This window comes from Corylus avellana, chromosome 2, assembly GCF_965113065.1.
Source record: "Corylus avellana chromosome 2, dhCorAvel1.hap1.2, whole genome shotgun sequence".
NCBI classification, from domain to species: Eukaryota; Viridiplantae; Streptophyta; class Magnoliopsida; order Fagales; family Betulaceae; genus Corylus; species Corylus avellana.
Window position 1 is genome coordinate 29,346,641 of NC_142491.1, and position 16,266 is coordinate 29,362,906.

Sequence of the window (16,266 nt, forward strand, 5' to 3'; positions counted from 1 at the left end):
TAGGCCAATGGCTCATTACTGCTTACCGACCGTTATTGCACCGACTTTATAGTAACGGTTAATATTGCCAATTTTACCGTCACCGAGATAACCGACACCCACCGTTAGTTTAGCCCGTATGCAGTGTCTTATGAATGACGCTGTTAAGTTTGGTGGGTAGGTGACGGTTGGCCTAGACCAGCGGAGGCTTCACAGTTAGGTGGGTTTAACCTTGAATTTCGAGTCCCTACCCAACTTCTTTTTTGTTGCCTTATTTTACTGAGCACACCCTTTCTTTTTGTCTTCTATTTCCTATTAATGCTGATAGGACTCTACCTATTTTTGCATTCTTAATAGGGAGAGAGAGAGAGAGAGATTGACTTTCTAGTCGTTTACAGCTAAGCTTTTATTTTGAGTGTTGGCTTGGGGGCGTTTCTTACTCTTTGTTGCCGTTGTTGACCGAAGCTCTGCCCTTTTGAATATTCGCTTCTATATTCTCAGACAAAGCGATCCAATCTTGGTCTTCATTTCCTGCTTTCCTCGCAAATCAATCGAAATGATTTTTTGTTTTGAGAGTGTCTTGTAATTCGGTGATTCAATTCTAGTTTGCTCGTTTTATTCTTCATTCAGACAAGTTGCCGAACACAAGTTGGGTTTTGTTTGGTGGTCAAACTTGTGTACTTCATTTGACTTGGGAAATGCTTCATTGTCTTCCTCGGAATTCAATCGCTTTTGATTGTCTCTGAATTGGGATCTTTTTCTTTTAATATTTGATTTCTGGGTTTCTGTTTGATTTGAATATCTCAATTCCGTTCCTGATATATTGGATTTAGTATATCACCTTGGACAGGATTTCATAAACCACCTATATTTATATTATATTAGCTTGAGTTGTTGGAATTTGAACTTTGATTCTTGCACCTTTGTGATTCTGGGTAACTGGGTTATTTGAAAGCTATTTGTTTTGCCCATTGATTCATCTGAGAAGTTAGAGGGGATGAAAGGAAAAGGTGGAACACCAGGAAATTACTTTGTGTTAAACACAGGAGCTAAAATTCCAGCCATTGGACTTGGGACATGGCAGAGCGGCGGAGACCTCTGTGTTGGAGCTGTAAAAACGGCATTGTCGGTTGGGTACCGTCATATAGATTGTGCACATCTTTATGGGAATGAGACTGAAGTTGGGGAAGCACTCACCGACGCATTCAAAGGTTCATTGAAGAGGGAGGATGTTTTCTTAACTTCTAAGCTATACTGTACCATGAATTCACTTAATAAAATCGAGAACTATGTTAAAGTTTCTCTCAAGAATCTTGGAGTTTCTTTCTTGGATCTCTATTTGATGCATTGGCCCGAGAGCTCGGCGTTTGGTGATGCTACTGATCCTCCTTCAAAGTCGGGGAGTGAGTATAGGCAGTTTTTGAATCGGTTGAAGAAAGCGTGGAAAGCCATGGAAGGTCTCGTTGAGTTGGGTCTGGTTCGAGCTATTGGAGTCAGCAATTTCAGCATCCAGCAGATCAAAGAATTGCTTAAATTTGCAAAAATTGTACCTGCGGTGAATCAGGTTGGTTATATGATTATTCTTCTTGATTCAAAGGATTCTGCTTTGCTTCAAGCATAGACTCATAAAGAACCACGATAAAGTAAATTCACGGATCATTGGTGAGAGACAATTATATGCTTCCGCGAGTTGACTGGGATATTCCACGCCTAGTAACATTCGAAATAGAAAGGTTATTGAGAGATAATGCTTTCTACGTCAATGATCCTTTCATTTATTTACTTATTATTTATTTTGAAAAATAGAGTACCAGAATCTATTCCCACCTGGAGAAAGCATTGCTATTTCGACTTCTCAATTATTATTAGTTAATAAGTATGAGGTGGTAGTTTTCAATGAATTACAGAACTGAACCCAGATCAATCGCTAACCGAATTTAGTAGTAACAGCTTGGCTCTGTCATTACTCTTTTCTAACCCAGATTAACACACTTTACCAGTTAGTCTAGCTGAAATCTTCACTCCCAACGTACTCTTGTTCTTTGTGGTTTATGGTTGTCATTGATGGGTTGCTGATTCAGACAATTTCAATAATTGAAGGGTAAAAGCAAGTATTGTACAGCTACCACCATATTTCAGATTGTACAAATAGAGAAACTTTGATACTCTGTATTGTGAAAGCCAAGTCTACATTAGGTGGGTGAATCATAAATGGGTGAATACAACAAGTCCCATATTGTTTGTGTACTAGGTTAGACGAATGCTTATAGGGACTTCTAATTGTAACTATATCTAGTTCTTTTGAGGTGTAGCGTTTTTGGGGTATACTGCAGATTGTAAATGTAAATGCTAGCGTTTTTGGAAAATGTACACCTTCGCTAGCATTTCTTTGCATCTTGACAAATAGCACGAAAGCCAACCTAGTACCTATGGAGTACCTATGGAAAGGTCAATAGGTCCAACCTAGTACCTATAACATCACAATTAGGTCTTGATGAGGATTTTCATTCAATTTGAGTGAGGGGGATTATGATACCTTGGATTTTGAAAGTTAAGTTCCACATTGGGTGGGTAGATTATGAAGGTGTATATTTTCCAAGCTCTACAATGGTTGTGTACTAGATGAGAGTGGGCTATGTAAGTGACATTACAGAGTTCTAATTATAATTTATATTAGTCTTTTTATAGCATCGCACATATGTGGCTAGCATTTTTCCCGTGTCGGGAAAAATGGTATTAGAGCCAAGCCATGTGGTGCTAGGTACTGCAACAAAATGTAAGCCCTGATGAAAACATTAGAAATTTGAGTGGGAAAGGCTATGCTATCTTGGATTGTGAAAGTTAAGTTACATTCGGTGGGTGGCTTATGAAGACGTATGTATATATGCAAAGTTTAACATTGGTTGTCTATAGGGTGAGGCTTTGTATAAGTAATTTTAGGAGGTCTTAGTTGTAACTTTGGATAGTCATTTTGAGATATGACACAAATGTGGCTAATCCTTATTTGGGTCGTGATAGAAACTCATTGTTAGAATGGGGGTAACTATAAATCTATTTGACGTTCATCTAAGAGGTGGTGTACCACCTAGGTAAGGTTAGCTGTTTTCCTGGCTTTGAAGAAGGCCGGCATGGCATCCCCACCTTGTTCCTCAAGGTTGCTTTTAAAACTATATGAATTCCATATATTCTGATCCCAAATACTTTAGTTTGCTCCTTTAGATATCTTTAAACCAACACTACAACAATATTTTTAAGGTTCAATATTTGTTGAAGTAGGAGCTCTCTTCTTAGGACACCATGGCTAGTAGCTAGCAATGTACCTCTTCATGGCATCTTTCTTACTCAATATTGGCATTGGAAACAAACAACGAACCGATTAACTTGTACATATATCTTTCTAAATAATTTGTTAGGGACCAAAATGGAAAATTGTAGTTGGATAAAAGTTATCCCATGCGTCTCATTTCCCCTTTTTTCCATATGATAGTTAGACATAATTTTGTCGATTACAGTAGCCTTTGTTCAACCTTTTAATATTTTTGACTAATCATCACCTCCCCAGTGTCTTGTACTGAAACGCATAAGAATTTAATACTTAAGTTTGGTACCTGTACAATGTCTTGCCTCTTTTGAATATGGAACACTGTTGTTTTTATTTTTGCTTTTTCGAGATTGATACGTAGAACAGTACGAACCCTTTTCTTTTTTCTTTTGGTTCTTATTTTAATTCATGGATGCCAGGAAACTTTGGGGTACTTAAATTATTTATGGTTCCCTTTTCTTAGGTGGAATTGCACCCTTTCTGGAGGCAAAATGAACTTGTGAAGTTCTGTCAACTAAAAGGTATCCATGTATCTGCTCATACACCTTTAGGAGTACCTACTTCAACTCCTGGACCATCTGACAGTGGATCAGGTGGGGAAGATGAACCTGGAACTCCTCGCATATCATTTAGGAGATCAAGATCTGTGCATGGCCCTATGCTCAAATTGTCAGTTGTTGCACAAATAGCTGATAGACATAAAAAGACACCAGAGCAGGTACTTTTGACTCAGCTATTATCTATTTTTCTGCTTCCTACTCATATCACTCATGTCAACTCTAATTGTTTTATAGCATTATGATTAGATATCGTAGTTTTGTTGCTTTCTGCCTATATGGAATTAGCCAACTGGACTTTCCTTGCCTATACTGGAGAATACAATGGATTTATCATGTCCTTTAATTTTTAAAGGCTTATTTTAATGCTGGCTACCACTTCTTTATGGCTTAAAAAATGTTGTCAATTATCCTGCTCTTGGTTATACAATCATATGAAATGCAAAAAACTAGCATGTTGCACTATCATGCACACATAAATTATAAAGTACACGCGAAAAAAATCCTTTTTCTTGAATGGCAAGAATAAAAAATGCAATATTCACAAAACAGGTCTTAAGTGGAAATTAAAGTACTCTATATAACACCATAAACATAAGAAACTAAATTTTTTGGCTACCATCACATTGTACTCAATACCTTGCATTGTGTTTAGATTACTGCATAGGGTGAAAATGATATCAAAGTGTTGATCATATAGGTTAGAAACCATCTATCCAAAATTTAAGCTATTAAGAAGTGGGCTGAGCACAATCTATGTGACCTTTTTTGAAAAAGATTAGGAAATTGAGCTTTCCACTCTAGAGAAATAAGAAACCTATTAATTCTTAACCAAGGGGGAGATTAGGCCAAGTAAAAAAGTGCCCCATACAAGGGGAAGATTGTAACACCTCACCCTATTGACAAACAATATTGTCCGCTTTTGGTTCCACCGAACCAGACTTCGCAGGAGAGTTACCCATCCTAGTACTATTCTCGTATAAGCTCACTTAACTGCAGAGTTCTGATGGGATCATGACCATTACGGCTTTAAAACGCGTTGTTGTTATAAAGGGTGTAAGTATACATATAAGCATATCTTCATGTCCATACCCAGGCGATGTGGGATGCCACAATCACCCCCTCTTGGGACCCAGCGTCCCCGTTGGCGACCCTCATGGGATTAGTCCATTCTTAGAGTCGCATCGAGTGCCCCCTGGCGACCCTCATGGGCTTGTGCACGCTCTCCCCATCTTAGGCTGGGCAATGGCTCTAATAACATTTTGTAACACCCCATCCTATTAACACACAATATTGTCTGTTTTTGGCTTTCACCAGACTTCCCAGAAGATCATCCTTCCTAATACTACTCTCACATAAGCTTGCTTAACTGCAAAGTTCTGATGGAATCATGACCATCATGGCTTTAAAATGCATTGTTGTCATGAAGGGTGTAAGTATACATATAAGCATATTTCCATCTCCATGCTCAGGCGATGTAGGACGCCACAAAGATCCATGAGGCTCAGCTCAGAAATACAATAAAAAAACTACATCATAACGGGGCTAAAACAAGCTTCACCTTATCTTTCATTAGGAAAGTAGGTGATGTTGAAATCTCCCCCAATGCACAACAAGAAGTTTGACCAACTAAGCAAACTAGACGACTCCTCTAATAAGTACCTTTTTTATCACAATCAGAATTAGGAATTAGGCCCATAAACCCCCACAAAAGCCCAAGAGAAACCATCTTCGATATTTATGAAGAAGCAAGCTACAATATACTCCCCAACACACTCTTCGATCTTCTCCACCGCCCTTCTATCCTATATAACCAATATACCACCAGAATTAGAAGGTGACTAGCTCCAATTCGATTGCTAATACCCCCACAAGCTTCGCACAATGCTATTGGAGATGAGCTCTAGTTTTAGACTCCAACAAACAAATAGTATCTGCCTTTCATTGTCTAAGAAGGTTTCTGACTCTCAAATGCTTGTCACCCTTGTTCAACCCCCTTAGATTCCAAGACATTAGCTTGGGCTTCATAACAAACACCCGCAACCCTCCCCTTAACTCTACCATGGCTAGCACTCCCACTTTTCATCATAGTTTATGGAGCAAACTAACCTTCTTAATTCTCGATTATCTCAAAACTGGAGCATAAGGTTGACTCCTTCTCCGAATGGCTAGCTTCAATGGCCGCAAACAAGGCCATTAGCTCCTATTCAAAACCCTCACACACAAGCCCCACAATATGTTGTATTTTCTTCACTATTTGCAGCACCCAGGCTAAAGGCAAAGACCCTGCTACTCTTCTTAGAAACTATTGGACAAAATCTCCATGGAGTAGGCTCCTCCTCAAAGAACAAATCCACATCCACACAAGGTCGGGATACAAGAGCATCACTCCTCCCCCTAATCCCCACTTCACCCCCAATTAGCTCAGCAAAGGTAGAGCCTTTATTCTTCACTACACATGCACTGCCCCCCCCCCCCCACCCTACAACGCCCCTTTGGAAAGAGGAGAAGAATGGCAGAACGAACAGGCACTAACCCACCCCCCCCACCCTCCGGCAATAAATTCAAGCCTACGTGCCTACCCAGACAAGGCAAACTCACAAGCCTGCAAACAAAGTCACCAGACTTCACAACAGAGAGTCTAGGAGGAATGGGTACCAGCTCAGCCACATCACCGACGAAATCTAAGGGTAAAGGAGGGGGGTAGATGATACTCAACGGAAGCACTGATGGATCCTCCATGGTTGGAGGGATACCGGCTAGTTTAGGCAATGGCATCCCTCACAACAACCTCGAGACTGCCGACGAGTCCACTGATGAGCTAACAGATTGCAAAGTTGCGTTGCCGGCTAGACCCCAATCCATAGCAAGTGGCAAGCTAACAACTTGCAAAGTTGTGTCGTCGGCATTTTGCTTAGCTCATGCACTAGCAATGATACTAGCGACAACTCGCAACTGATCCACAGACGAGCCACTAGATTGGGTGGAGTCAAATTGATTCGTTTCCAAGCTAATGCGACCCATATCCACAACCAGGTCAAAACTTGTAGGAGCCTCTGCTCTCCTGACCCGCCTAAGATTAGGCTTCACATGAAACACTCATTTCATTGAAAGGGGGCCCTTATGTATTTAATCAAAGGATGTGATTCTTTTTAGAAGGACCTTCAGGAGGAATTAAAGGCACATATTAGGCCTTTACCTCGACTTGCTTCGCAACCTTTAGCCCAATAGAATCTAAGCCCGATAACTCCATAAAATATCTCTTATGGAGGAGTTGTGTGTTCTTGATGGGTTGGAGGAAGTGAGGGCTTTAGTTGATGGAAAGAAGTTGAGGAAAACTTTGGTTATAAGTGAATTGGAAAAAGTTACCTTAATGGAGGAGATAAGTTGGAGGCAAAAGTCAAGGGCTCTTCGGCTAAAAGAGGGTGACAAATGCACAAAGTGGTTTCCTTGGGTGGCCAACTCGAATAGGAGAAACAATTCCATTGGAGCGTTGTCAGTAGATGGCTTAGTCTCTTTTGATCAATCTGCTATCAGGGAACATATTGTGGAATACTATGATAGGTTCTCAACATAGTTCAGTTGGCGGCCTAAGCCGGATAGCCTGGTTTTTGACTCCATAGTCGTGAAGGAAGCCCTGGGGTTAGAGAGGTCACTTGAGGAGAATGAGGATCTTGAGGTGGTGAAAGGTATGAATAGTAGTAAGGCGCTAGTCCTGATGGTTTTTCTATGTCTTTTTCCAAGCTTGTTGGGATGTGATCAAGGTAGACATTATAGGGGTGTTCCATGATTTTCATGCTAGTAGTAAGTTTGAAAAAAATTCTTAAGGCCACCTTCATTGCTCGTATTCTGAAGAAATCTAGGGATATTGATCTTAGGGAATTTTGGCCTATTAGTCTTGTGAGTGGAGTTTATAATATTTTTGCCAAAGTTCTTGCCAATAGTTTGAAAGGGTTGTGGAGAAGATTATTTTGAAAACCTAGAATTCTTTTGTTCAAGGTAGGCAAATCCTTGATTTTGTTTCCTTTGCAAAATAATGTTTGGATAGTAGAATCAGATCTGGTGAGCCAGGGGTGCTATGCAAACTAGATATTGTGATCATGTCAATTGGGATTTTGTACTTGTTGATGAGGTGTGGTTTCTGGGAGAAATGGCGCTCTTGGATAGTGTATTGTATTTATTCGGTGCTTTTTTTTTTGGTGAATGGCAGTCTATTTAGTTTCTTTAGTATTGTTATTGTGATGAAGACATTAAGTAGAATGCCTTCTACCAGGGATAGAGCTAGAAAATATTATGGGCAGGGGCATAAAAAAAATTAAAAAAAGGGACAGGAATTAATTAATTAATTTATTTTATCATCTAAAGTGGTTCAATAGCCCAAAGAAATCCCCATAGTGATTAGGTACACACTAGGGTATAAAGTAGGAGAAAGAAAGAACGAAAAAAAAATTAAAAACCCATATTGAAATTCACATGAAGAAGAAGCAACAACAATGAGATGAGAACATAGTGAGTTTGAGCCACGTTTAAGATAAAAACCAAATTACTTTGCACTACTTTTGTGTTGCAAATCGCGTTTTTTCATTTATTTTTTGTTTGGAAAATTAAATAATTATAGGAAAGTAAGCTCTAAATTTCAAATTTTAAGGTTCTTGATTGTGGACTTGTGCTTAACGAGATGTACAACAAAATGATGAAGAAATATAAAATTTAGTAGGTAGGGCCAAATCTCAAATGGGTAACCTGCTTAATGGGTTAGGGCCAAAAATAAGGTTACTATAGTTTTTAATGGGTAAGGGCCAAAAGATTTGAGGATGAGTAATCAGCTTTTAGGTTTTAATGGGCATGACTCAAAATATTTTTTGGGTAGGAACAATAGGGCTAAAAAATTTAGTGCGTAGAGTCAAAATTTTTATTGGGTAAGACGAAAAACATTTATATGTAGGGCCAAAAAAAATTGTTAGTAGGGGCCAATTTTTATTTTTCCTTACTTGGGTAAAGGCCAAAGACTTGAAAACTTAAATTTAACCTTAAATTTTTTTTCATAAGAATTGAGGGGGGGCCATGGCCTATATTGCCCCCTGCCCTCTTTCCATCACTGCCTTCTGCAACTATTCATGGGGGTCTTCTCTCAGGATTTTTTCTAGGGTCTAGGCACTCTAGGTTGTCGACATCTCACATCTATTGTTTGCAGATGACACTTTTCCTTTTTGTGGGGCTAAGCCTTATGTGTGCTTTTGGGGTGTGGAAAATGGTACATACGTGCCTCTTTTGGTGTTTATGGAGGAAAATGAATGATAAAAACATTGAGGATAGGGACAGGATGCTAGGGGAAGTTTTATCTTTGTTTTACGAAACATTGTATCTTTAGACGATGGCGTTTGTGTCTACTCTGTTGATTAGTTATAGTGACTTCTTGGCTCATTTTTCTCTTTCTAGTTAGTAGGTTCCTTTTGTATACTTCCTATGTAGTTATGGGCGCCTTACACTTTTAACGAGATTGGTTTATTACTAATATAAAAAAAAATTATGCTTCCAAGCTGTTTTCGGTTGAAGATTAATCTGGCTAAATTGGAATTAGTTCTTGTGGGTAATGTGGAGAATGTGGATGGGTTGACGGGCATTTTGAGCAGCGAGGTTTTTTCTTTGCCTTTGAAGTATTTTGGTCTTTCGTTAGGGCCTTCTATATGGCTAAGTATATTTGTGATGGTGTTATTGAAAAGATAAGAGTGTCAGTTGGCTAATTGGAAAAGGATGTACTTGTCTACGGGTAGGGCTACCCTTATTCAGAGCACACTTTCCAATTTGCCAACGTATTTCTTGTCCCTCTTTCTTCTCATTGCGGGTGTTGCAAATCGCATAAAAAAGCTTCATCGAGATTTCTTATAGGGCGGGATAGGAGAAGAGTTCAAATTTCACTTGGTAAGTTGGTTTAAGGTTTGTTTTCTGATCTTTAAAGGAGGATTGGGGGTTCGGAACTTGTTGATGTTTAATCATGCGCTCTCAGGAAATAACTATGGCGTTATGTGCATGAGAGAGAGGTGTGGTGGAAAGTTTTGGTAGGCTCTAATTTGGCAATTCGTGGGGTGAGTGGTATTCTAATGAGCCACTTGGGTGGTATAGGGTAGGGTTATGGAAAAATGTCAACAGGGGTTGGAGGATGTTTTCAAGTCACACCAGATTTCAGGTGGGAGATAGCATCAAGGTTAGTTTCTGGCATGATCTGTGGTGTGGGGACAAGGCCCTGAAGGAAGCTTTTCTAGAGTGGCTTATGATTGGGAGATGGATGTGTTTCTCTCGTTTTTCAATTTATTGTACTCAATTAGAGTAAGATGGGAAGGTGAAGACAAGCTTTGGTGGACCCCCTCCAAAAAAGGGTTGTTTGTTGTTAGCTCCTTCTACAATGTCCTTGTTTGTAATGATGACATTCCTTTTCCTTGGAAGAGTATTTGGTGGACCAAGGTTCCTTTGAGAGCGAACTTTTTTGCTTGATCGGCAACCCTAGGAAAGATCCTTACCATTGACAATCTTAGAAAGAAGCATGTTATGATTGATAGGTGTTCTATGTGCAAGAGGACATTGGTGGATGATGTCCTTTCGAGGACCGCGAGAGGACGTTAGTGGAGCTTAAGTCCTCATATTTTAGTACTCTTTATATTTGGGCAGCGTTTTTAGCTTTTGTTGTGTGTAGCTTTCATGATTTCCTTGTTCTTTTTTCTCCTTTTAGCTAGGTGTTTCTCTTATATACTTCCTTTGTACTCGGGTTGCACCTTTCACTTTTAAAAATATTTTGACATTGCACATGTAGAACCTATAAAAAAAGAAAAGAAAAGAAAGACTAGTTCTAACATCCTCTCTCACGTGCAGGATTGCATAATAAATATAAACGAACATGGACATTGCACATGTAGAACCAAAACAAAAACCGAAACAAACGGGGATTTACAAAAGTCAAACTCAAGACCTATAAGTCAAACTGAGGGTCTGATAATATATAGGAACCATTTAACCCAAAAGTTTTAGCTGCCGAGAAGTGGGTCAATACTCTTAACAGTGTACATATGATTTCTATGAAACTTAGGAGTTGCCCCTTAAGATGAGAGAGGATCATGGAGAAGTTTTCATCTTGGTCCTGTTATGTTTCTAATACATTTGTCTTTTTTTGGTTATACAATTTTCTCTCTTTCTTTTTCTTTTCTAATTTAAGCAATGTCAATTTCCTGAGTTTGCAAATGCAGATCTAAATAGAATATGAGGTGCATCTTCAAACATGAATCTTGAATTGACTTTAGCTAGAAACTTGAGATGCTGTCATAAGCATGCTATTAGAATGTTTGAGGATATCTATAAGAGATAGAGGACAACATACCAAACCATATACATATTTTAGATGCTTCTATAGACGTTGGTTAATTTCATTTATGGTGAGTTAATGGTAAACATTTGTTTCCACTTCTTTTCCAAGCCCTTTCAGAAAAAAAAAAAATAAAAGAAAAAGGAAAATAAACTCTACTTCGATTTATCTTATTGGTCAACAAGTGACTATCCTTTTAGAGAGTTCTGTCTTAGTGATTCAATTTTTTTTTTTTTTTTTGATAAGTATCTTTGTGATTCATTTTATAGTAGTTGTTTGGTTCTGAATATGCAGTATGCCTCTTGGCATCCAAATTTACAAAAATGCAATGTCTAAGAATCTAAATGCACATGAAAGCATATCCATGTTTGGTTTTACTATGAATCTAACAAGATTCCTGGGAATTGAAATTCTTCTATTTACTTACAAAAAAAAATCTTCGATTTGGTCTATTTTTAGAAACCCTTTAAGAAATGTTTATTTTTCCAAAAGTACTCAATCTATATGAATAATGTGTTTAATATGAATAATGCTAAAATAATATAAAAAATAAATGAATTTCATGTAATTGTAATTAGATAAATTTATTTCTATAATAAAATTATTTATCATATATAATAATATTCTGTGGTATTTTATATAAAGTAATTTATTTAATTTATAAATACAGGTATACAATTTACTATATATTTACTATCATATTGTATTTTGTTATATAATTTGCAATGGAATTTTACTTATCAAAAAAATAATTTGCAATGGAATTGTGTATGTTACATTAAATATGTTGTCAATTTGGTCATAGGTGGGTGCTAGGCAACTTTTGTAGTGTACGGGATGTGGATGCCCGAAAAGTTTTGTTTGCCACCACATTTCCACAACAATGGGGATTTTTGGCAATTCATATGCTCATTGGCGTGCAGACTCCATAAGCAAATTGCAAACAAACAAGCCCATCCCTGCAAATCCTCTCACCGTATTGAGATAAGGCCATGTTGGGTGGCTTTTAAGAGTACTTAGTAATATGGGTTGCCAAAATTTGGTGTGTGGCTTAGCATTAGATTTGCATTTGAAAATGAAAGACCAAGGTTTCACTAACGGCTACACGTATGTTGCCACAGAACAATGACGAGATGGTTGACTATCTCACATTATTTTTACAAATGCAGCACCAATCAACTATGATTAGAGTCCTATTATTTGGTTCGCTGAATAATTTAGGATTTCTCAGAAATTATGGGCATTCTGCTGTTTGGTACTTAAAACCCTCATTTTTGTGGGAATGCGGATTCTTATGAAAATATACTGGCATCTAAACTCCTATGGCATTGGATGGCACCATTTTCAGTTTAGTGAGAATTATCCTTATTCAATACCCCCCTGACTAACAAAATAGTTGACCATTCTTGTGTACTCCCTCATCTTGTGCTAACCTAATCATTTATCAAGGACAGCTTAAAGTGTTAAGGTAAGTATTATTTTTTATTTGAGATTTATGTCGTACTATTTCTTTTAATTGGGCCCCATTCTATTTTTGTCTTTTGTTGTATTATTATTAGTATTTATTTGCAAAATCATAATATATGAGGCGTTTTAAGTTTATCTTGTTCAAGGGTACTTCTGGAACAATAAATAATTGCTATACGATTCCCAAAATAAACCAAAGGTGAGAATTTCAAATTCCCTAGAATCTTGTCAGATTCCTAGTGAAACCAAGTGCGAAGATTATTACATTGTTTGGTGTTTCGATTTCCAATCATCACATCCTTGACAATCTTGATGACAGATGATATTGGATGTCCTGAACAAAATGCTGTGCTAATGAGCATGTCCAATGTAAACAACTTTCCATCTATCCCCCATCGTATTAGCATTTTCTTCTAAGTCTGATATTTTATCTTTGACCATACTATCTTTAAACATAACTAGTTTCTGTCCCTTGAACTTTAACCATCTAATTGTTGGGCTTCTCTATCCTCTATCCCTTCTTTACCACTTGTCAATGATACAGAGTGATACCAGATGGATCACTTTACAATCTTTACAACAATCTCTATTTGGGTAAGAAAAATGTTCTATGTGATAATATTTGACCACTCTTATAGGTAATTAAGCATGAGTCCTTCCTTTTAAACCGACTGTTTTGGGAAAGGTGAGAACTGGACTTAGTTAGATAATTTCATAGAGCTTGTTTAGTTGGCTAGTGGCTTTACAAACTTATAAAAATAAAAAATAAAAAAGGTCAGCTATTTGGATTTTTATATTAGAAATGGTAAGGATGAATATTAAATTAAAGAAAGAAATAAATAGAATTCCTCCAAATAATTTAAAAATAATATATTTTTTAGAAGATTCCCTAACATTCTGCCACCCTTGAAATCAACCTTGCCCTCTAGGTTGACTTATAATATTTGTAGCAACACCTTGGTATTCTTCACTAAGTTACTCAAATAAACTAATGCAATTAAATATAGCCTTTTTAGTTATTATCTTTTATATAAGTATTGCATATCATTTTTTAGTGCAAAGGGGCGCAACCCTAGTACACATGATGTAGGTAGTTCCTTTTAAGTATTTAAAAGAAGCACAAAAATCCTCAAAATAAGAAAAGTTAGAAAATGGGAAATACTATATGCCCTTGTTCATATATAAAGCGAATTGACCAAGATGTTCTTGAGTTCTTCCATTGGCCTCTTACGGTCTTCAAAACACCTTGCATTCCGCTACTAGTGAGAGTTTTGTTTTGTTTATAAATTCAATCCTAAATTTAAGTGTATTGTAATTGTTTGTTTTCTGTTTTTGGAAGATACACAATCATTTACTGAAATATACCATTATTAGGGACAATATATATTTGAATAATGATACGATTGATTGGTTTTTTGTTGTTAAATCATCACTTATCTAAAAAGCTCAAGTTTTGTGAATTTAATATTCTAACACCCCTCCCCCCCTCCTCCCCCTTCCCCCACTCCCTTCCTTCCTCTTCCCCCGCTCCCTTCCTTCTTACGCGTGGACTCAAACTCTCTCTCAGAGTTTAAATTCAAGACCTTTGTTCTGATGCTATGCTAAATCACTACTTATCCAAAAAGTTTAAGATAATAAAAATGAATGAATTTAATTACTTAATTTAATACTCTAATTCATTGAAATAAGTTGATTTAGATGCACAGGATCCTTTGGAATTCTCAGCGTATTCTATTATGTAGAATTCTTTAAATCCCCCCTTTTTTTTTTTTTTTTTTTTTTTTTTTTTAAAATTAAATTAAATGGTTGAGATTTTGCCACATTAGCATTTACCATTTTTATCAACTTAGCACTTACCACTTTTGAGTACAAGAACATTAGATTAAGATTTTCGTGTGATAAATAAACATACACATGCATATGGCTTATCTTTGTGTTTTGATAGGCTACTTTTCTTAGTGGTCCATATTGGAATTACTTCTTCCTATAGTGATAATTAAAATGTGCACATTTTGCACCAATTATGCTACTTTTGACTTTTTCTCTGTAATGATTTTGACTGGGGCCTCTGTAGACATGAATTTCAGAACTTGTTTTTTTTTTTTTTTTTTCAACTTATTTTTCTCCTTTCTGCATGATTTGCTTTTGTATCTACTCGTCATTTTTAAAAATTGCAATGGATGGTTCTTTTAGAAAATCAATTAAATGTCCCATTTTTTTTCAGTTTTGAATGCAATGCAATTGCTGGATTTCAAATCTATGGACATTCTGATGTCACTATCATGGTTTGTCCTATGAACAATTAGGATACCAAACATACCAAACATACATGAAGAGCAAACAGAGCAATGAGGAAAGAATCCCCCCCCCCCCTCAATAAAATAAATAAATAAGAAGATAAAAAAAGAACGGGTGGGCAAGTGACATTGGGAACAAGCATCAGGGGTTGGATGATTCTGGCACTGAAATTGGTGAAAGCACCACCTCTTTGGCTGCCAAAACAAGCCCACCAAGCAATCATTGTAATTAGGAACTTACTCTTTAACAATCAATTAAATGCACGTGTTCCTAATTCTCTATTGAAGACCAAAATTCAAGACAATGCTCATAACTCTGTGCTTTATTCTGTTGTAGGTTATTTTGCGGTGGGGACTGCAAAGGGGAACCAGTGTCCTACCTTGTAGCCTGAAAGCTGACAGGATAAGGCAAAACATAGACATTTTCAGTTGGTCTCTCTCAGATGATGAGTGGAACCGCTTGAACCAGATTGAACCACAGGTGTGTTTATTTGGACATAGTCCTCTGAGTAATCTTTCGGACAATGTCTTTATGTTTGGGAGCCGTCCACTACAAGCTGTGCGTGAGATGGAAGATGACATGGAGTCCAATGCCTGATATTTCATATTATTTGCTTCAGATGTTGTGCCATTGGTGTTCAAATGTGTGATCAAGTTATGATATGTCATGTGCCTATTGTTTGTAAGATTTTGATTTGTTGGTGCAAGAATAGAAAGTCAAACCAGACTCTGTTAATTGAAAAAGTGGGGAATATTTGTGTTTGAAAACAAAGATGATATCTTTAGATCTTCCAGCCACGATGATGTCTTTGATGCGAAATAAAATTACAAAAAAAAAAAAAAAAAAGGTCGGGGTGCTACTATTTTCAGCATGGATTGATTGTATTATTGAATGGTTGCACTTAGAGAATCAACATCAATCAGTATGAATGAAGTTGCCTGAATCGGCTATCATACATTATGACTTGCACATTTTTGGTCGATCTTCAATGTTCCCTTTGTATCTGAATATAGCTGGAATTGCATTTCAATATGTCATCAAGCCTTAAGCTTCTTCTGTTTTAATATAAATATCTGGTTTGCACATTTAATTATTTTATGAAAACTTGTGTTGATTGTTGCTTTGGTACACTGTATTTTTAACAGTGTTAATTTGTTTTCTACTTTAGCAGTCTTCTGAAAATTAATTAGTATCTCTTTTATTATTTGTTTCGCTAACCATTAGCAGTAATTTTGCAATTACCATAACAATTCCAAAATTTTGGTTCCAAACTGATGCGTCACCACCCT

General features: G+C 37.1%; 1 protein-coding gene across 1 annotated transcript; it reads left to right on the top strand.

Annotated features, from left to right (window-relative positions):
- The first annotated feature begins 320 nt into the window (after positions 1-320).
- LOC132185661 (aldo-keto reductase family 4 member C10) lies at positions 321-15,957 on the top strand. Its single transcript, XM_059599430.2, has 3 exons — positions 321-1,543; positions 3,765-4,019; positions 15,314-15,957. Exons 1-3 carry the CDS (start codon positions 977-979, stop codon positions 15,572-15,574), a joined length of 1,083 nt encoding a protein of 360 aa, XP_059455413.1. The 5' UTR covers positions 321-976; the 3' UTR covers positions 15,575-15,957.
- Positions 15,958-16,266: the final 309 nt, after the last annotated feature.

Coding starts and splice junctions, on each gene's coding strand:
- LOC132185661 (XM_059599430.2), top strand. CDS start 977: ATGAAAGGAAAAGGTGGAACACCAGGAAATTACTTTGTGTTAAACACA. Junction 1,544..3,764: donor TTGTACCTGCGGTGAATCAG/GTTGGTTATATG, acceptor CCCTTTTCTTAG/GTGGAATTGCACCCTTTCTG. Junction 4,020..15,313: donor ATAAAAAGACACCAGAGCAG/GTACTTTTGACT, acceptor ATTCTGTTGTAG/GTTATTTTGCGGTGGGGACT.